Source organism: Nelusetta ayraudi, unplaced genomic scaffold (genome assembly GCF_046127955.1).
Source record: "Nelusetta ayraudi isolate G7.1 ecotype Tasmania unplaced genomic scaffold, CSIRO-AGI_Nayr_v1 ptg000042l, whole genome shotgun sequence".
Lineage (NCBI taxonomy): Eukaryota > Metazoa > Chordata > Actinopteri > Tetraodontiformes > Monacanthidae > Nelusetta > Nelusetta ayraudi.
In genome coordinates this window covers 15,147,731-15,170,206 of record NW_027466092.1, presented here as the reverse complement: position 1 = coordinate 15,170,206, position 22,476 = coordinate 15,147,731, and the positions used below count along the sequence as shown (strand labels likewise).

Genomic DNA, 22,476 nt, shown 5'->3' with positions numbered 1-22,476 from the left:
CATACATACGCAACAGTGTCCATGATACAATTTTCCATTGCACCCTTGCAATTCACTCGTAATGATCCTGGGGTAAAAAATTAAAAAAAATAAAAAAATAAATAAATGATGTTTGAGTTGCAGGGAAGCAAAAATGACTCGTCTTTAAGAATAATACTTTGGACCAACGGGCAACAATTAAATTCTTTTCCTCATTCTGATGTTGTCCCTGGCTTAAACATGGCTTAGCTGCCCTGTTTCCTGGACATGTCTCTCAAAGTTGTGCACTTAGCATGTGCTTCCTGATAAGGAAAATCAAACTTGTATGTCATGCTTTTATTTTGTGATGCTGGACTTAAGTATGCCAGTGAGCGTTAAAACATATTCAAACAAAGTTAAAGACTTATTTATATTTGAACCCCATATTGGTGTCTATTGAGTGAAGAAATTATCCAAGCATTACTTTTTATTAACACCATGTCACTGGATCAAATGCAGATATATACATATATTAAGAGGTTGAGTAGGGTCACTAAGAAATTAACGGCATAGGTGTTTGTTTCTTCAGTCATTTAATATCTTATTTATTAAAATATAATAACTATATATGTATATAATTAAAATATTTTGATTATTAAAATATTCAATCAGTTACTGAGGAAACAAACAGCTATCCTGTGTATGTACATCGAAAGTGACCTTACTCAACCTCTGATGAAATACTTATTGTGAAGGACTCATACCGGAAGTTGTGAATTGCCCGAAACTACAGACGAGTTACGCAGGCGCAGTGAAGAGCTCCCGGCGGCATACAGACAGTGCGGACAGAGGGACTAGAGGTGGACGATAGTTAGTTGAAGTTTCATTATTTGGCGCTTTGCACGGGTCGCAGCTCTGCTACCAAGACTGTCTCTTCACAGGATGGCTCCGACTAACGTCATTCCGCACAACTCTTCCGGAACGGGTAATGTTTGTGTTGTGTCAGAGGTTAGCTTTAGCCCCTGAATGTGCATACTTGTTGCACATGAGGCTGCCCGCTGGTGATTGAATAACGTGTGTTTGTTTGGGAGGCTGCGGCAACTGGTTATTTCAAGTGAGCTGAGGTGACGGTGTGCGAAGCGTAGCGACAAGGGTGAGTGTGAACGTTCTGCCTCCGGTGGGACATTTCATCAGCTGAACTGGCTGGGAGACAGACGCTCACTGCAGCTCGGCTCTGGCGTGTTCAGCCATGCGGGCGCGATGCTGCGTAAACAAAGTTTTCCCAGGGCAGCGACGTGTCGAGTGAGGACACGACCCGGCCGCACCAGTCAGTTCTTCCAAAATAAGACGCATTTCTCATTTAAAGTGCGTTGACGTTAAACAACTAACAAGCAAACAAACTAAAACTCTGTTTGCATCAGGTATTTTGCACTGTGCATTTTGATTGAAGAACAATTACATCAGTGCTCTTCAAATACAACACTTAAAAAACATCTTCACACATTTTTTTCATAATAACGACAGTGTTGTGACTCCAGATGTATGTTCCGTCCACTCCTGATTAGTGTAACTAACCATCAACACTATAGTTGTAATTACAGTTTTTTTTTTTCCCACCATGTAGTCGCATATGATTCACACACTTGGTGAAAGCATCATCATGTGCAAGTGTGCTGTTAAAATGTGGGGAAAAGGTTCTGGAAAATAAATGTGTTACTAGCCTGGCCAAGGTGTTCGCTTTAGTATTTTTATATGAATAAATCATTAAAATGAGATCTTACGGTGAGAGGTCTCCTCTGCTGCCTCAAGACGAGACACAATATATTCATGAATCAGTAGCAGTGGTGTGTTTTCCACCATGGCTTGTTTAGTCCACATAAAGACAAATAGACACGTAATATTTTTACTTCTCACATCTGTGAATCAGTAGAAAACTTGCTTGGTCCTAATAAGACTCATTTTCACAGTGCTCTTTTTACTCTGTTTCACTCCAAAGTCGTTGCACCAACCAGAATCTAGAAGTTCCAAAAGTAAAATTGATACTCACACTAACTCACTACATTGAGTCAAGTACAGTTGAGAAAGCTTCACTGAGATAATTACTATTTGTTATATTGCTTTCTTTTTCTTTCTTTTTGCTTTGTTAAAGGATCCAAATGTCCTCTGGAGTCAGAGCTGAGGGCAGTCCTGCAGCAAAGGATCATGGTACTTGATGGTGGCATGGGTACCATGATCCAGCAGCAGAACCTGGAGGAGGAAGACTTCCAGGGCGAGGAGTTCAAGCAGCACTCGCACCCACTCAAGGGCAACAACGACCTCCTCAGTCTCACACAGCCAGACATCATTTACAATATACACAAGGTATGAAATGTGTCCCACTTGGGACAATTGAAAGGGGGCTTTTTTCTTTTTCTTTTTTTTCAACTTTTTGTCTTTTTAGTGATCCTCACCTCTGTTGTGTCTGGACTCTTTAGGATTACCTGCTGGCTGGGGCAGATATCATAGAGACCAACACCTTCAGCAGCACATCCATCGCCCAGGCAGACTATGGATTGGAGCATGTGGTACGATATGAAAGTTAAAACGTAACCATAAAGCAAACAAGCTGGCTAGTAAAAAACATTTTCACAAGGCAGAGCCATAGAGTCTGTGACTAGATAGGTAGGTAGGTAGGTAGGTAGGTAGGTAGGTAGATAGATAGATAGATAGGTAGGTAGGTAGATAGGTAGGTAGATAGATAGATAGATAAATGTACTTGTATCTTCTGTTACAAATTGCTTCGTTTCAGAATAAAGGTTGAAATAAAAAGGTCTAAAATGACACGTACGTTCTAGTAAAACTTTTGTTCAACTATTCTGTTATTGTTAAAATGTAGACGTTCAATTATTGAAAAGACAAGAACACATTTCAGGTCATATGTAGTTTATGAGCAGGTGACATGTCCTCTCCTTGTGTTATTTCTTCTTGCCCTGCAGGCTTATCGCCTCAACAGAGCGTCTGCAGAGCTGGCTAGGAAGGCCGCTGATGACGTCACCGCACAAACCGGTCAGCCACATTTTCACCTTTACACGTTGTGAATAATTGCGCAAAAGCTTGTTCGCAGTCACTCGGTTCCGGTGATGCGGGAAATTTAGATGAAGTGCTGGAAGCAGAGAGTCGCTGCTGCTGTTGTTGTAGGAAAGACTTGTTGGTTTGGTTTCTGGGCTGCATCACCACTGACTCATTTTTGTCTGCCTGCTTCTAATGTAGAAAAAAATCATTTCCCAGCCTCCATCTTCATCATCTGCATACGCAACGCAACATCGTGGGGAATTGATGTCTAGTGGGGTGTGTGTGTGTGTGTGTGTGTGTGTGTGTGTGTGTGTGTGTGTGTGTGTGTGTGTGTGTGTGTGTGTGTGTGTGTTTTCAGGGTGTAAACGCTACGTGGCTGGAGCAGTGGGTCCAACCAATAAAACGCTCTCTGTATCGCCCTCTGTGGAGAGACCTGACTTCAGGAACATTAGTAAGAATACACTATTTATTTATTTATTTATTTATCTGTTTGCTTGTTTGTTTATTTATTCTGTCAATAATTCACTGGTTAAATAGCTTTTTACTGAAATTAGGGGCAGATGAAACTCCGCTGATTGCATTGGACTTTAGGAGAAATGTAATTGTTATTGTATGGTTGTAATAAGTTAACAGCAATATATTTAACAACTTTGTGATGTGATTTCAGTAGTAGTAGAAGTATTTTATAGGAGATGATCAATGAAAATTCCAAATCATAGGGCTGATGATTTCATGTAATTTGTTAATGAAATAATATTTTTTTTACTAAAGCATTTTGAATTATTTCTGATAATTATTAAGCTTGTTTCTGGGCATCTGTATATGACATAATTATAAATGATTTAACATTGAAATACCACAATATGAAAATAAATGAATAGATAATATAATAAAAATAGTTTCTATGATAACGTAATGATATAATCATAGAAACATTAAACCAGTGGGTTTTAAGGTGCGAAGGATTGCAGTCTTACACACTAGTCTCAGCTTTCTGGTTGAGTATGGACAAACAAAAACACAGTGTGCAGTACAATGAAACAAAATGTGTTTGTGTTCCGCAGCTTTCGACGCACTGGTGGAAGCCTACTCTGAGCAGGTCAGAGGTTTGTTAGATGGAGGCGCCGACATCCTTCTGGTCGAAACCATCTTTGACACTGCCAACGCCAAGGTAGTTACCAATGAATCAGAACATTTCTTAGCAGAACACACAAGGCCAGTCTCCTTCATGAGAGCAGCAGCCTTTACTTTTGCAGAGTCTTTGTTGCCTTCTCAGATAAGTCACTTCAAGTCTTTACAAAGGGCTTCGTGCAGGACAGGCAGAATTTCCATGTCATGTGTTAATATATTTATCATTGTTTCCCTCTTATGAGTTCTTTGATTTTGTCATGGCTGGTTGTAATAATCATTGCCTTGTTTGAATTTCATGCAGTGGCACCGTAAAAGAAGCTTAAAGTTTAACTGCTTTGCTCAGTATTAGACTCAACGTCCGTTTGCTTCAACTCACTTCCTTGACAATAGAACATAAGATTTGTTCTTGCATTTTGGTTCTTTGTGCCGGACTGTGCCAGGACTGATGCAACTTTCTCTGCGTGTTTTGCTTTTGTTTTACAGGCTGCCTTATTTGCCATCGACCTCCTGTTTGAAAAGAGCTACGAACGGAAACCAATATTTGTACGTTAGTAAAAGTCACGTTTGAAGTCATTTCTTTTTACATTTATACCATAATGTATGATAGGCATGTTTTTGATATTCTTTATCAGTATTATTTTTTGATGACTATTGTTTAGCCTGGTCTCCAGTGGAGCAGCCTTGCATGATCAGTAATCAACCAAAAGTGCTCAGCTCTCAGAAAAGCGCTTCCTGTTTTGTAGCTTCAAGCTAAAACTGATGCTTTGTTGAAACTTCTACATATTTGGAAGGTTGAAAAAAATAATAGACAAGGCTGTCTGAGGGGCCGGAGTGCCTTGCTGAAGGTGTTGTCATCATGCTGGGAGAGGTATCAGCGAGATATGTGCCCTTTGTGACATCACAGAGGTATTTCAGCACACTTTGCAGGGAAAATAAGTTCACGTTGCAAAACTCTGGCAGTCACTACTGCATAATATGGTAGGAAAAACGCAAACTTTAAGTAGAGAGGCAATGTGTTTGCTTGGTGAGGACTGAGTGTAACTGTACCATGCACTTCAAACGCTATCATCTGATCGAGCATCATCTGACATTTGGTTTTTAGATCTCGGGGACCATCGTTGACCGCAGTGGACGAACTCTGTCCGGCCAAACGGGAGAGGCCTTCGTGGTGAGCGTGTCCCACGCCAGACCTCTGTGGTGGGTCACGGTACTGCACAGAAAGCGCTGCATTCACACTAAAATCCAGAGCTGCAGTCGAAACGCATATAGAGAATTGAGAAATATCAGACATTTTTAGAGCTGCTGCTGCTGCTGCTGCATTGCAAGTGTGGCATTCAAGCTGCTCTCGCAGTGATCCAGTCTGAACACAAACATAGAAACCATTCACTTGACGTCACACTGCGAGTTGCTGTTGTATTAATTAGGACTGACGCACAAAGCAGAGCCGTGCTGCCACTGGATTTGGAATGAATGAGCCTGAAAGTAGCTGCTCTGTCGCTCTGGTGGCAGCGTATTACTGGTGCTGTGGACATTATGCAGCATCCACACTTTGTGTTTCAGTATCGGCCTGAACTGTGCCTTGGGGGCAACCGAGATGAGGCCTTTCATTGAGGCCATAGGGAAGAGCACCACAGCCTTCATTATCTGTTACCCCAATGCAGGTGAGCCTCGGCTGTCTTCAGCAAATTCTGCCTTGATTCTCTAATCATCTTGCTCCTCATTAAGCACAAGGAAAGGATGCTCCCATTAGATGCTCCCAGTAGTAGATATTTTTTTCATGAGGGCGAATAATGTTATTATTTATTTATTTATTTTTTAAATAATGTTAAAAAAAAAAAAAGAAGAAGTCACATTTTATTTTACTGTCATATTTTTCAAACAATGTTAAATTCTAGTAATGTGTGACAATGGCAATGCCTTAACAAATGTTTTGATTTTTGCAAATCACATTTATTAATATGTAAACCGTGTATTCCAGTGCACTTCAGTGAGAATTCTATGTTTTCTTTTTGGAAAAAAACATCATCCTCGCTTTTTTCTGTTTTGTTATTTTGCAATTTTTTTCTCTTAGGTCTGCCAAACACGTTTGGAGGGTATGATGAAACTCCAAAAGTAACAGCTACGCATTTAAAGGTTTCCTTCCTTACTTCTAAATTATTTATTTTCTTGAAAAATACGGGTAACATTTTCTTTAACTTTTATAAGAAGTGAAAGACATTTACATAAAGCACTGATTTTTGTTGCAGCTCAAAAACAATCCGCCCGAGTTTACAAAGTGACAGAATTCACAACACAATCTTGATTACACAAATTAATCAAATGATTGATTTTGAGGACAAAATCAGACTTAAGCTGATTTAGACATTGCATTTAAAACTGTGTATTGACTGAAGAAGAGGATCACGCAGCAACTACTAATTAACATGTGACCTTTGGTCCTGCTCTGTATTGGTTATTTTGTAACCATATACACTGACAAGCTTTCACTGAATAAACTCAACAGGCACAAATTCACACGTGCATACACATTTTATTTCTCTGCATACATGGGGAAACTCTTTCTCAAGACATAATCCAGATTTCATAAACATTGTGTGGCTTCAGTTCTGCCTCATGGCTCCAATTTTTTATTTTGTAACTTTGCCTGCAGGACTTTGCCCTGGATGGACTGGTGAATATTGTGGGGGGCTGTTGTGGAACAACTCCCGATCACATCAGGTTAGGTTCATACTCAAGAACGGTTTTGTTCAAATTTGGTGGTCTATAGTTTTGGAGGTTTATTCATCCTGCCCCTTCTCCCCATATAGAGCCATAGCAGGAGCTGTCAGACCATGCAAGCCACGAGTTCCTGCTGCTGATATTTATCAAGGCTACTTACTGCTGTCGGGTATTAAAGATTGCATTAAACATATACTTGATACCATCTTTCTTTTTTTAATTAAGTCACAAAATTATGGAAGTGTTGAAGATGCTTTGACTAAGGAGATTTCAATCTTTACTTGTGATTTGTTTAATTCTTCAAAATACTTGAAAGTGATTGTTTAAATGAAAACATGCTGCACCACATGCTCACATTAATCTGATGCATGTATGAGGCCTTGCACAAGATCTGAGCGTATCTTGCACCAGGAGAATTGCCATTAATCCAAGAAAAACACCTTAAATTGTGTTCCGTCTTGCTTTCCTGAATCCAACTTTTTAAAAAGCATTCAACTACAATTCTTAGTTGTCAGCCAAGCGCTGTTGGTTTGTTAACACCAGGCCTTCATGGATCAGATCCCTTCTGCAACTCATCACTGTTTGTCTGAAATACATTGTGTTGTCATTCATTGTAATTATTTAGATTTTTATTTGCAGGTCTAGAGCCATTTCGTGTCGGCCCGTACACCAACTTTGTCAACATCGGTGAACGCTGTAACGTTGCTGGGTCACGCAAGTTTGCCAAGCTGATCATGGCCGGAAACTTTGAGGTGTAACAGAAGTAAACTCATCTTTTCTGGGTTTTTATTTAAACAAATATCTAACGAAAAAAAAAAAGGTTGAGAGAACTATGTCAAATTGACTCTTTTCTGGTGTTGTCATATTGTGCAGGAGGCTTTAAGCATTGCCAAGGCTCAGGTGGAGATGGGGGCTCAGGTCCTGGACATCAACATGGACGAGGGGATGCTCGACGGGCCGACGGCGATGGCCCGATTTTGTAGCCTGGTTGCCTCTGAGCCGGATGTTGCAAGGGTAATGTTGTTCTTTCATGTGTGTTTGGATGTGTGCAGGTACGCACAGTTTTCATGTGCATGTACACTTTGCGAAATGTAAGTCAGCAGAGGAAACCTTACGCATATAAAATGGCTTGACGAAAATACAAGCTAAAGTTATTTACATCTGATGACATCAGTTCTACTCAAAGTCACTATGGAACAGTGACTCTTAGGTGATAACAAACATGACTGGATAAGAAACCATTATCTCTGACTGTCACTGAATCCAAGTCCACTGAATTTGCCCTTTGCAATTGTGATGATGGATAGAAAGATTGCTGATTTAGAGAGTGTCAAGGAGGTGGAGTGCACTAATGCAACCTGTGGTCCGACTTGATGCAAAATCAAGATTCCCAACATGGCAGTGTTTTAGTGAAATTTGTAGAAAAATCTCTTGCATTTTAAAGAGAAAATGTCTGACACGATGAAGTTTCTGATTTAATATTCTGGACATTAGTGGTTCACCTCTAATTTGAAGAAAAAGCTTCAGAGGTTTTTATTCAGAAAACTCTCTCTCTCTCCCTCTCTCTCTCGCTCTCTCAATATATATATATATATATATATATATATACATGTATATATATATATGTATATATATATGTGTATATATATGTGTATATATATATGTATATATATATATGTATGTATATATATATATATGTGTATATATATGTGTATATATATATGTATATATATATATATATATATGTATATATGTGTGTATATATATATATGTATATATATGTGTATATATATATGTATATATATATATATATGTGTGTATATATATATATATATATATTCGGTTGATTTTGCTCCCACACAGGTTCCTCTGTGTATTGACTCGTCCAACTTCTTGGTGATTGAAGCTGGGTTGAAGTGCTGTCAGGGCAAGTGTATCGTCAACAGTATTAGTCTGAAGGAAGGAGAGGACGACTTCCTGTTCAAGGCTGCCACTGTGAAGCGCTACGGAGCCGCCGTGGTGGTCATGGCCTTCGATGAGGAGGGTCAGGTATAGCTGGAAATGTCACAAGACACACACACACACACACACACACACAAATACATGGGTTTAAATGTATTCTATTCTCAAGGCCACAACATCGGAGCGTAAAGTGGAGATCTGCTCTCGGGCTTACAATCTCCTGGTGGACAAAGTAGGATTTGACCCATCTGACATCATCTTTGACCCAAACATTCTCACCATTGGCACGGGCATGGAGGAACACAATGACTACGCCATCCACTTCATCGACGCCACCAAACTCATCAAGGTCAGGCCACTGCCACATCCCTAAAGACACACACTTACTAAGTGGGGTCCTTTTTTTGCTACTCTTTGTTCTTCGATTAAGGTATAATCATTTTAGCACTGGGCAGCTTAAAATAATGATGTATCATTGTATCAAGTCCTCATAATAAATTGTCAACATTAAAAAAAGAAAGACTTCTATGCATCTGTAAACTTTTGCATGAACCTCTGTACATTGTTAGATTAATCAGTGGACTAGATCACTATTAAGAGGATCCAAGACACTTCGCTAAAATTCAGTAAAACACATCTTGCTCAGAAACTCTCATGTCTTTTTAATAAATAGTTATTTTCACTCATCGTTGTTTCCTAATGGTATTTGGGTTTTTGCATGTGTAGGAAACATTGCCAAGTGCCAGGGTGAGTGGAGGTCTGTCCAACTTGTCATTCTCCTTCAGAGGGATGGAGATCATCAGAGAAGCCATGCATGGAGCGTTCCTCTTTCACGCCATCAAGGTAAACGCTGTAACGCTGCAACGCTGCAGCGCCTTGTCTACTTCAACTTACTATAAATAAATATATCTAAATGTAGCCTTCTCGCCTTCTCACGCTCAATGACAATATTGACTCTTAATTTGATATAATCAAATGTACCTGTGTGCGCTTTCATGACCAAGTTGTTCACACTTTCCTTCTGGGAAAGTTTTTGACAGGTGAGCAAGATGTGGCTCCTCGTCTGCTTTTTGTTTTAACTGCAGGGCTTAACGTTATGCCACCACCTCCATTGTATTGAAGCGTTAGCTGTGTGTTGTGTCTCCTCGCAGGGCGGTATGGATATGGGAATCGTGAATGCTGGGAACCTGCCAGTTTATGATGACATAGACAAACAGCTGCTGCTGCTGTGTGAAAACCTCATCTGGAACAGGGACCCGGAGGCTACTGAGAAACTGCTGACCTACGCACAAGTACTGACACACACACACACACACACACATCAGTACACCAGGTTTATTGTGTCTGATGCTGTATTAAAATGAAGAACAAAAATGTGGTGAAGGTGCACTGCTTCCTCTCTCTCTCTCTCTCTCTCTCTCTCTCTTTATTTCTCTGTCCTGGTAATTAAAAAACAATCAAAAGTCTTTGAAGCTTTCATTGTATTTCTTGGAGAAATCACAGTTTTCCACCTAGAATCACAGGTGCAATAATTATGTCAAATAGTGCAGATTCAATTATTTCATTTCTTGGATTTGTTTCTAACAACAAAATACTGCTGCAGCTCCATATTGACATGTGTCATTTCTCACTGGTCCAGTTTGCGTGCAGCATAACATCAGCGAGCAGGTTTTGACTTTACCGCTGTTGCCGACAGAGCAATTTCAAGGAGGGGAAGAAGGTGGTTCAGACGGATGAGTGGAGACACGGAAGTGTTGAAGAGCGGCTGGAGTACGCTCTGATCAAGGTACCAGCACCAGGACCAATACTGCCACTAAACTGGAGCTCTCTGGTGTCATTTTAGCTGCTGTTGTTTGTGTTTGTTTTTATCGGTTTTGGTTTGGTGTCAGTCTGTCTTGTTCTTGTGATCATGATTCTGAGACGGCGTCAAAATTGGCCGGTTGAAACTCAAAAAGCGTGGTCGGGCTCTGAGAGAAAAGTGTGTTTGAGCCAAACTCTCGTGCTCAGACTGTGTGCAGTCTGTCATGTAAAAACAAAACCAAGCAAAAAAAAACAACATGAAATGGCAGTTCCTAAAACGGCACATTCTGTTGAGGACAGTGCGAGACCACTTTGCTCTCTGAGAAGTCAGTCGGTGGGAGGAATCCCTCTTCTGGAAAGCCTGAATAATGCTACCAGGTTATGGTCAATTGAATATTTTCCAACATCTTCAGATACACAAACGCTGATACATTTATACTACTCACAAATAGTATCAATGTTTGAGTGAAAATGATGGAATATGTTGAAAATAAAAAAAACGTCATGCTTCCTTGCCATTATCTCACGAAGGTGGGGCAGAAAAGTAGAAACAAGCTGTGGTAATTTCTATATCTGAGTTTATTGAAACCAAAGCTTTCAACAGTGGGAGATGTACCACAACAAAACATGTCAGTGTGTCAGTAACTGGTCTTGTAGCCTCTTTGTTGGAGGGCGTCTTGGTGTCTCGATGTCAAGACGTGACTGTCTGAAAACACTGAACCAGAACCTTTCGTAGTCAATCTCTGGATCCGATGCTTGTGATTGTTGTGCATTCAGAAAATGTAATCTGAAAGCCAGACATGTTGCTGTTTTTCCATCAGGGAATAGACAAGTATGTAGTGGAGGATGTGGAGGAGTGCCGGGCTCAGGTTGAACGCTACAGGAGACCCCTTCACGTCATTGAGGGCCCCTTGATGAACGGCATGAAGGTGGTGGGAGACCTCTTTGGAGCTGGCAAGATGTTTCTGCCACAGGTGGGTTGCTTTCTTTTCTTTCTTGCACTGTGTTGGATAAAGCAGACATTTCAAAGCTCTGTTGTCCAACCAGCAATCTAAAACTAAACTAAACTAGTTTAAACTAAAGTAAAACCAAAGTGCTGGGGTTTTTAAGTGCTGGAGTATTGTACACAAAACAAAACAAAACAAAACTGACAAACAGAAAAACAACAAAAAAAACAGTTATTGCAAATAACAAAAAGTTGTAAGACATTACTTCTTCAATAATCCCATTTAAATTAGTGGTCTCAATATATTCTGATCCAAACTTATGTATGAAACAAATTGCTTCATGGTGAGTAATTAATTAAGTTACAAAGACACAGAGGGCATAAAAAAGTTTACATTTTTAAAGATACACAGAAAACAAAGTTTTAAAAGATCATTGTACGGACAGGCAGTGAGCGGGACGGTCAAATATAAGGGCGTTTACCCACTAGCCCTGTGCGGCTGGTACCAGCCCTTCACGGTACGGGACAGCTCGGTTGAAAGGTATTTCCATTAGCCTGACCAGTACCTGAGCGTGGGCGGAGTCACGGTCGCAAGGCGAACCAAAGGTTTTTTTGTGCCTCCCGTGTCCCGGAAATCATAGGATTCACTTTTTGTATTAACCGTGGTTTTGTTTTGTGCGAGACATTTTCGTAGGGCTTAGAATGATTTTGTTTAATATTGTTGACTTGTATCAAAACACTGTCCTAGAAGAGAAAATGTAGACGCGGAAACGATCACCTGAGTCTCACAGTCGTTTATTATTAGACAAGAATATCCGCACAACTTACTTCAATTAGACTTAAGGACATTCAGAAGGAACTGATTGGTTTAAGTGAGGTGCACGATGGAGTCAATGTTTTTTGTTTTTTTTGAAGGTAATATAAGAAGGAGCCAGGCCATTTAAAGATTGACACGTCAATTCTAACATATTAAAATGAATCTTAAAATGGGTTGGAAGCCTGTGGTGCGAGTGGAGGCTCAAATAAGGGGAATATTCTCTGACTATGTCCACAAATTGCCCCAGTGTTCTCAAATAGTCAAAAAGTCTCCCAAATAAAAGCTTGTGCCACATGCAGAATGATCACAGTTCAGCAGAAGGTTCTTCATGTCCTGGATTTCAACATGTTGCCACAGTGGTATTCCTTGTTAACAGTTGGTCAATGACATTCATTACAGCTCTAATCCGTATGGATTCATTTTGTGGTAGGAGCCCTACTGTGTTTTGCCATCAGTTACCCTGATTTCTATTTGTTTGGTCTGGTTGCCGTGGTGATGCGGGAGTTTTGGTCACGTGGGCACCGTAATTGATCACTGTAAGTTATACAAGGGCCAGATCTCCAGTAGCCACCGGGTGGGGACAGAGATGAGTCATGTGGCCGTGATTTTTGTTGACTGCATTTGTTTGTTTGACTGCTTTTGTCACACGCTCGCAATCAGCGTGTTCGATGGGTGCAAGTGCAACCTGTAGTTACTGTTTCACTTCATTAAAACCTCCACAATATATATATTGGACCTGTTCTCTACCTCACAAGTGGCTTCAAAAGGACTGGAAAGGTATCATCAGTAGTCTCTTATTAAAACACCTGCAAGTTATGCAGTGATAGTGATAGTGATAATCTTAGACAGCAAGTTCTCTGATGTTTTGTGAGAGTCAAGAAAACAAATTGATTACTTGAAAGCAACTTTTATCATAGTTTTATTATTAACAATACTGACTAAGAAGCAGGCTGTGATAACTTTCCTTGTCCCGAGCATCAGAAGGAGAATCACCGCTCACTGCCAGCTCTTTTGAACATAGCGTTAACACCACCGGGGCTGCTCACCCACTCGCCACGCCGCGTTTCACACTTTGAAGTGGCAGTAGACATCCTTGTGCGTTTGCAGGTCATCAAGTCGGCTCGCGTCATGAAGAAGGCTGTGGGCCACCTGATTCCTTTCATGGAGAAGGAGAGGGAGGAGATGATGGCGCTGTCGGGCTCGACTGAGGAGAAGGTCAGTCGCCCCCTCAGCGTTCGAACGCACTTTCTGACGCATCGCTTCCCTCAGATCTTCTCTCCCTCGTCAGACTTCCCTGTGGCACAATACCGCCACGCTTGAATGTAGCAGATATCCAGTGAATTAGCTGTGCTTGTGTCTGTGTATGAAATAATGAACTGGGTAATAATTTTTGTTAAGAGTGTTTTGTTTATTTCTTTGAAAAAAAATGACACTAACAAATGTTTCAACAAATGTGAAAAAAAACTACTGAATTGGCTTCTGATGTGAGAGGCAACAACCTAAATACCAGTATGGACACATCAACACTGGCGTGTAAGATTTTGTTTTGTTTACCTTACCTTGTATTACACCTCTGAATGTGGGTGTTGACTGGAGTTGTGCAGAGAAAAAGATGAGATGGAGAAATAAAAGTTCCTTTCTGGCAAATTGAAATGTTACATTCATTCACCCTTTTCCTCTGTAGTTCCACACTTCCAATGTTCTCTCTTTTTCATGTTCTCTGGTCGGCAGGATCCCTATCAAGGCACCATTCTTCTAGCCACAGTGAAGGGAGATGTCCATGACATTGGGAAGAACATTGTGGGTGTGGTGCTGAGCTGCAACAACTTCAGGTCAGTCTGTTTTTCAGCAGTTTGCTGCTGAAAATTCACTTCATCGTGTTCTATTTTGCTTCCATCGCCACATGCTTTGTAGGCACCAATTAATTATTGATACACTTTGAAAACATGGGGAGTGTGACAGTGTGTATTTTCAGTCCTGTAGCACACACTGGGTATGTGTGTATATACTGAGTATGTGATGGCGAGCAGGTTGTCTGTTGTCTTTCAGGGTGATTGACCTCGGTGTGATGGTTCCATGTGATAAAATCCTCAGAGAGGCCATGACACACAAAGCAGGTATGATTGAATGATGGCAGAGAATCCGCATTTTCAAAAAGCAACAAACCACTAAGCCGTCCTTATCGCTTGCACGTCTCCTGATCACTGAACGGTGCAAAGCTTGGAACTCTGTTTGCCTGGTTAGTATGATTGAAGTTCTGCCCCCCCAAGTGTTTCGAACAGAACAGTTAGTGAGTATAATCACTGTTTTGCTGCTCGGATCACCAACAAACCTATCGTGGCTGTACAGTTGACTCTTTTGAGTTATGCAGCTTATTAGATTTGAGTAGTTATTGTACAATAAAGACAGCAACCACAATGTTTAATAAAAAGTGATTGCTTTTGATAGAATTTTATAAATATATCTCAGGGATCAAAGGTATTTTAAAATTTTAGGGGGAAAATATCAGTTATCAGTTATCCTAAAAGCTTGTAATTTTGCACAGCATACAAAATTACAAGCCATAATCTTAATAGTGGATAGAAGTATTTAAAAAAATTTTTTTTTTAGAATTCTCACATTTTATTTGCAATATTTAAGTTATTTAAATATGTCCTTTATAAATCTATTATTGAGTTCACCGTTCCAGCTCAGTGTCTGCTTGGTTCTGCAGATATCATTGGTTTGTCTGGCCTCATCACGCCCTCCTTGGATGAGATGATTTTTGTGGCCAAAGAGATGGAGCGACTGGGGATTAACATACCTCTGCTGATCGGAGGAGCCACCACATCAAAGTAAAACAACTCATCTGAATGAAGTTAGAAATACGCCTGCTGCAACGCTAATATGCACCTTGAAATATGAATTATCCGTGACATGATATTTATGATTTGTGAGTGATTGCTACAGCCTTACACCAAACATGGAGATGAGGGAACGGATGGAGAGTGGCTGGATCTATAATTCAGATAGTGAAGCACATTCTGCGTGTGTGGAACTGAAATAGGTGTGGGTGAATGAGAGGCTTTGCAAAGTGCTTTGGGGCAGAGTGAAGGTGCTGATAAGTGCAGGATGACAGCACTTTGAAATACTTGTCCTGCAAGTATTTCTATGGAGAGGCAAGAAATGAACAGGTTCATTTATCCCAGGATCATTGTAGACCTTCCAAATGTTTCATCAGTTTGCCTACTACTGTAATGCCTGAGGTAAAGACCTCATTTGTGAAACAACTGCTGCTTAGGAACAGCTTTTTTCTTTTTTTTTAGTGCAAGTCAGTTATTGTGTCTGCAATTAGAAAACCCAGAAATAGGTTGTTAGAACAGGGTAACATGGATTAAGAGCTGTATCAAACACGGAGGTTATAAATTCCAAAAATGAAACGTTTATTCTGTTCAATTAATATGTGTATTTGTGTGTGTCAGGACCCATACAGCAGTGAAGATTGCTCCGCGCTACACTTCTCCTGTGATTCATGTGTTAGATGCCTCCAGAAGTGTGGTGGTGGTAAGAATATCTCCTCTACCACGCTGGAGCTTTTGCTTCTGCTGATGATCAATCTTTCCTTTTAAATTGCTTTACAACAGACCTCAAGTGACCGAAAATTTGCGCTAAGAGTGGACAAAATAGGTCGAGCCGATGAACAGTTCATCAACATGATGTATATTGTTTACACACACACACACACACATTGTGTCGTTTTAGGTTAAATCTACATATCCCCACCCCCCCTTTTTTTTTATCTTTAAGTGCAAACAGATTTTCAGAACTGTCACTACACTGGATGGAGGAGTAAATCAAAATGAGGCATAAGCGAACCATTTCTAAAAGTGCCTAATGTCGAGGGAGCTGATCTGTATGTACCGCTGACAGAATCTAATCCTGTTCTCTCTGTTTCAGTGCTCACAGCTCCTGGATGAAGCACAGAGGGAAGAATACTTCGAGGACATCAAGGAGGAATATGAAGAGGTCAGACAGGACCACTATGACTCACTGAAGGTAATAGGCTGGTGGGAGCGGCAGGGAAGCTGATGATCTTGTGCTTTATAAAAAGTCCAGTGGAAGTGGACCGCAGGAGAAGACCGCTCACCGTGCGTCTCTTTGTGTTGCCACAGGACCGCAAGTACCTGTCACTGTCCCAGGCGAGGGACAAGGCTTTATCCATAGACTGGCTGGCTCAACCCAGGCCTGGTAAGTTAGATGGAGATAAACTGTAATGCAAGAAGACTTGTCAAGTATCTTCTCATGAACAATGTGAGAAGTAGCCAGTGTGTTTATCCTAATGAGTGACCTGGTGGACAGTAGGGTAGTGAAAAACACATTAGGATTGTAGTTTCTTCATTCAACCTGTATTGGGAATGTTAATGTTTAACATAGGCAGGGTCATCCATCTCTATCAAAGTCGGTCCCCACCTGTTCTTATAACCAGCAGTTTCAGAGGACTATCACACAGGGTTTGGTTTGTTTTCCAGTGCGCCCTCAGGTCCTGGGCACGCGTGTTTTTGAGGAGTTCGACCTCCACAGCCTGGTGGACTTCATCGACTGGAAGCCCTTCTTTGACGTGTGGCAGCTGAGAGGCCGCTACCCCAACCGGGGCTACCCCAAGATCTTCAACGACAAGACCGTCGGTACGAAGTCAACCCGAGTCACTCCTCGTCGTGATGACTCGGTCACGATGACGCTTCATTGTATTTTACATTAATCTACTGTCTTTTCCAGCACAACTATATCCTCGTTAAGAAAATAATGGTGTTGAAAAGTAGAGGTGGTTTGCTCTTTTTATGATTCTTTCATCCTGAAAAATAGAACTTATGGACGCAGAAGCCCCTCGTGTGCCGGTTCACCTTATTTTTACATTATTTCGATGGAGGTTCAACTCTAGACTGCAGAGTGCATGGTTAATTCTGAGTGCATTTGCGTCTGTACCTCGATAAACCCAGTGGTATCTCACGAGACAGTAAGGTGTTGTGTCAGACACTTTCTTCTCTCCTCTCTGTCCTCCAATGCTGCTGCCTATTAGTTTAGGCAGGCTGGGGGAAGAGTCGGGGAAAACATGCAGTTTTCCTGTCTGATTCTCAGCTTCGTTCATTCATTTGTGTAACTCAGTTCACTGCAGTGTGTATATATAGATGTGTTTAATCCAGCCCAGTGCTGTTAATAGTCCACTAAATCAAATCATTAATTTGATGATCGTGCCCGTTTTATTTTTCATCATTTACTAATTAAGGTACTTGCGTCTTGTAACCTTTTGCTCCCTGCAGGTTCGGAGGCGAGGCGAGTCTTTGACGATGGCCAGCGGCTGATGAACAAAATGATTGACAATGGAAGCCTGAAGGGAAAAGGCCTCGTGGGGTTCTGGCCTGCACAGAGTGAGGGAGATGACATCAATGTGTACGAAGCTGATGTGACGGCGCCCAGACAAACCGAGCCCATCGCAAAATTCTATGGCTTAAGGCAACAAGTGAGTCCTTGGCAGTTGCTGTGTGTTTTACTTTTTTTTTTTTTTTTTTCTTGTGAGATGTGATTGTAAGTCCTTCAAAGTGAGAGTCAACTGGAACTTCCTCTGCTGTTTCATACATGACCAACAGCTGGTTTCAGAGATAGTCCTCTGTTTATCAGTTAGTCATTTGTCGTGCGGTGGACGAGACATTTCTCTTTCTCTGGTTTCAAGATACAGGATTATTGGATCTCGGTCAAGTAGCGTCTCAAACAAAAGCAACTTCAAGAAAAGGGATTCCCGTTTGGCCTCGGTTCAGCAGTAAAGTTTTAAACTATTTTAACTCCATGCACCAATAGAGAGGTTGCTTAAATGCCATAAACATAATTTTTTTTACCAACTCATCTTCATAGTTTTGCTCCCTTTTTTCAAATATTTTTTGAAGGATTTTAACCACATGGATCCACGAGACTAATCCAAAGGATTTAGGAAATGTTGCACCTGGAATAACAGGCTAGAGTAGAGTTTTTTCAAATATCATTTCACACCTGTGACAACAAAACCATTGTTCAATGTCGTTTTATCAAGATTCCCTCTCTTTCTGAGCATTACAGTTAGTGATATGGGGGAGGTTTCACACCATCTCTTGCTCAAACTGTAGATCTGTCTGAAAATCAGGTCAGGTCAGAAAGCATGCTCTTACCATCCATATACAATGTTTATGTTGTTGACAACAATGTGTGTGTGTTTTTGCTGCAGGTCGAGAAGAGCAGCCAGAGTTCGGAACCTTTCCTGTGTCTGTCTGACTTTGTGGCCCCTGTGGACAGCGGTGTCTCCGATTACATCGGCCTCTTTGCTGTGAGCATTTTCGGAGCCGAGGAGCTGAGTCAGAACTTCCAAACCCAGGGTGACGACTACAGCAGCATCATGATCAAAGTCCTGGCGGATCGACTCGCAGAGGTCCTGCTGTTTCCTTGTTGAAGCGCCGCCACTGAATGTTTAAGCGCCGTGCAAATTGCAGCGATCTCATTTGGTGTCTGAACACTCTGTCAGGCCTTCGCCGAGGAGCTTCACGTTCGCGTGCGAAAGGACCTGTGGGGCTACAGCTCCGATGAGGCCCTGCAGGCGTCAGACCTCCACCGAGTTCGATATCAGGGCATCCGACCAGCGGCCGGCTACCCCAGTCAGCCGGACCACACAGAGAAGAACACCATGTGGAGCCTGGCTGAGATCTGTGAAAAGACTGGTGAGAATAACAAGCTCCAGATACAAAGCCAGGGTTTCAGCATTGTGCATTTCTAGTACAAACCTTTATTTGTATTCTGTAATTTGTCTCATGGGCATGATAGAGTAAAACTGCTTGTGTGAAAAAGCGCATACATTTGATATGGCCTGCAAACCGATGTGCAGTTTACTGACAGTGCCATTAGTTTGTCAATTATATAACAGCATTTCTACGTGTGGTGCAGGGGCAAAATTCAAAGCTAAATAGATGCAAAAAGTAATTGTTTGCATGCCTGTATTTCATTTGTTTCTAATGAAGGTGCCAGCGGGTTAACAATTGCAGATTTATTGTGCAGACTGCAAAATCAATCAATCAATCCATTTTTATGAGTGGTAAATCGCATCCAAAGGCATCTCAAAGCGCTTTGCTCAATCAAAGAGAAAAAACTGCTCAAAACTCACTGTTTGATTGAACTGTTTTTTTAATTACCTATATTTGCCATTTATTAACACTTTAATGTTATTGTCAGGCAATAAGAAGAAAAATGTCTGCATTCATCTGTTTCGGTGCACTTCAGTTGTGTAACCACTCTGTTTGAAAGATCTGGCACTCACACACGCACATAATTAGATGTTACTTAAAATTTTGGACTGTCAGGAGGGACCAGGGTTAATCAAACTTTTGCTTAATCTCATTTTACAATGACTTTGTTTTGTTTTTTGCGTACAGGCATTGAACTGACAGAGTCTCTGGCCATGAAGCCTGCTGCCTCCGTCTCTGGACTTTACTTCTCCAACCCACAGGCCACGTACTTTGCTGTGGGAAAGATCACCAAGGAACAGGTCATTTTTATTTCTCTCTCTCTTCAAATCAAGTCAGGCACATGCATTTACCTACATACCCACGTTGTCGTACACACTGGCCTGTAACTCCTTTATCCGACTAAATGCAGTTATAGCTCAATTTAACTGGACGTTTCTACAGCATTATCATTAAAGTGGAGTGGCTCCTCCAATAATTGAATGCTTTTACCCTGAACTGAAATATTCCAGCAACTGGAATTTTGCACATGATGTGTTGCATGCACAATAAATGGGACTCATAAAAAATAGTGCCATCATCAGGATAATTAGATCTATGTAAACAGCAATGAATGATGGATTCAGACAGACTCAGGCCATGGCCTGTTTAAGAAGAAGAAGAAGAAAAACTTCAGCAAGCAAAGAACTACATGAACTGACACCGACACCTTTCACATAATAACCTGTAACCAATGTAGCAACAATTTACAACCGTGTCCACGTTGCATGTTTTTTTGGTTCCAGGTGGATGACTACTCTCGAAGGAAAGGAATGAGCGTGGCAGAGGTGGAGAGATGGCTTGCCCCCATCCTGGGCTACGACAGTGAGGAGTAAGGTGTCGCTGAGTCTTAGATGGAACCTAGTAGAATGAAACTGTCGCAGAATCAGGTTTACAGTTTGCAGTGATTTCTCTCAGGTCTTAGCGTGGTGACGCTGCTGTACAGAAAGGGTCTGACGTCCAAGAGAAATTCATTCGTTACAACCACTCAATCCTCTTCCTTCTTACCTTTTAAATCTTCAGTTTCTGCTGCTCCAGGATATGTATGTAGTCTGTTTTCAAAGAGATGTTTTCTATTTACTAACTAATTACTATGCTGTTGTTTTTAATGCCGTTACAACATGTATATTTTTAAAAATGTTTTTGATTGCCTTTTTTCTACTTGCTATCTTTGTAATAACAGGATTCCGTAATGTTCTACTTGGGTGTGCCCTAAGTGCTTTATTTTCTTTCTGAGAGTGAAACCAGTATATTAGTTCAGTGTCATTTCCGTGTGTAAACCTATGCAAAGCCACTATGGGATTAGATCAGTTTAGTAAGGACACTGGCAGCCTGTTGTAGCCAAAGTTATGCTGAGGTCACTGTTGTGAATGGAATGCACGCTTTTAATGTTTGTGCTAAGCGAAACGAACCACGTTTTAAACAATTCCTAATATTTTAAATTATGAAAAAGACATCATTTAAATGCTACACTTACAGTATTCATTTAAACACATATTTTCTCCAAATGAAGAAATTCATTTGGAGAAAACCAAATTTCAAATGCATTTATTCTAAAAATTGTTTTGAATTGCCCCAAATTTACAATTTGACTTCAACTTTTTTGATGGGGTGTATTTATTAGTTTAACACTGACCCTGGACATACTTTATACATTTAAAAATTGGAAATTGGAAAAGGTCACCTAGACCATTATTTTCGTATATACTATTTTAAACACAGTAACGCTAACTACAATCGTTCAATATTTTCATATTCTAACTAAATTGTTCATAATTGTGAATTGGTTTACAAAGAGTTTTTTTTTTTGTGTTTTTTTTTTTTTTACGATCTTCTGAAATGTGGTACTGTATTCCATTTTCTTTTTGAGTACCTTGCACTGACAATTCTGATACATAGATGAGTTAATATTCATCTTGTAGGGGTTGTGTTATGGTGTAACACATCGTTGCAGATACATATTGGTCTTTACTATCATTAGCGGAAATATTGATTTTCTGGTCCACAGGGAATTTGACCCCTTTCAACTATTATGTGCAGGTATTCAGGATAATCATCTTTCTCAAATTAACATATACAGTATGTATACTATTGCATTTGAATTGAGAGAGTAATAGCTTGTAATATTTTCATTTCACAATATGGCCCTAAATTTCATTTGTAATCAAAGTAACAGAGCAGCTCACACACAATCCTCTAGTTTTTTCCACAGATGCCATTTGTCGTTTTCATGTAATTTGTAATTTGTTACAACAAAACTGCTTCAAGTACCTTGTTTGAATTTTATCTTACAGTTTTAGTTACATTCACTAATTTTGTCACTGCTGGTCAGCAGCTTATATTGTCCTTTCTTGTTTAGTGAGGTTTGTATTAACTGACCCTACACACGTTTATAGAGAGGTCAGATAGACAACCACAAGAGCACGACTACTAATACAAAATCAGGTTATTGGTATGATTTGATGTTCTGTAGAATGTGCACTATTTCCTACTCCTCTGTTTTGCTGTTTTAACTTTTTAAAAACTGTCTTGTAATTAAAGTCATTGTTGGAACAACATTGTGGTTTTGACATGAATACTTTTGATATGCACTCTTAACTTACTGTGGGCCATCTTATGTTCACAGTGTTAGGCCCGGCTGGTTTGTTGTTAGTTGGAAGACCAAGAACAAACTGGAGACATCTTCAGTTTACAGCTGTAGTATTTATTTTGGTCAGAGGTGAAGTAAAGCAGCGCTGGACTCAGAGTGACAGAGCTCACGCAGGGTCTCCATCAGTTTGAGCTCCGATGTTCACGTGTAATTCCCAGTTATCTTC

General features: G+C 40.6%; 1 protein-coding gene across 1 annotated transcript; it reads left to right on the top strand.

The window, feature by feature from the left end:
* Window positions 1-765: 765 nt before the first annotated feature.
* On the top strand, window positions 766-22,218 carry mtr (5-methyltetrahydrofolate-homocysteine methyltransferase). The gene is made up of 33 exons (XM_076034810.1): window positions 766-943; window positions 2,108-2,319; window positions 2,433-2,522; window positions 2,934-3,003; window positions 3,368-3,460; window positions 4,074-4,180; window positions 4,624-4,683; window positions 5,243-5,337; window positions 5,701-5,801; window positions 6,212-6,273; window positions 6,791-6,858; window positions 6,948-7,027; window positions 7,498-7,610; window positions 7,732-7,872; window positions 8,722-8,907; window positions 8,990-9,169; window positions 9,547-9,663; window positions 9,972-10,112; window positions 10,517-10,606; window positions 11,442-11,594; window positions 13,491-13,598; window positions 14,115-14,215; window positions 14,433-14,500; window positions 15,097-15,217; window positions 15,845-15,926; window positions 16,320-16,418; window positions 16,535-16,610; window positions 16,892-17,047; window positions 17,681-17,880; window positions 18,616-18,816; window positions 18,910-19,102; window positions 19,811-19,923; window positions 20,407-22,218. Exons 1-33 carry the CDS (start codon window positions 901-903, stop codon window positions 20,494-20,496), a joined length of 3,810 nt encoding a protein of 1,269 aa, XP_075890925.1. The 5' UTR covers window positions 766-900; the 3' UTR covers window positions 20,497-22,218.
* The last annotated feature ends 258 nt before the right edge of the window (window positions 22,219-22,476 follow it).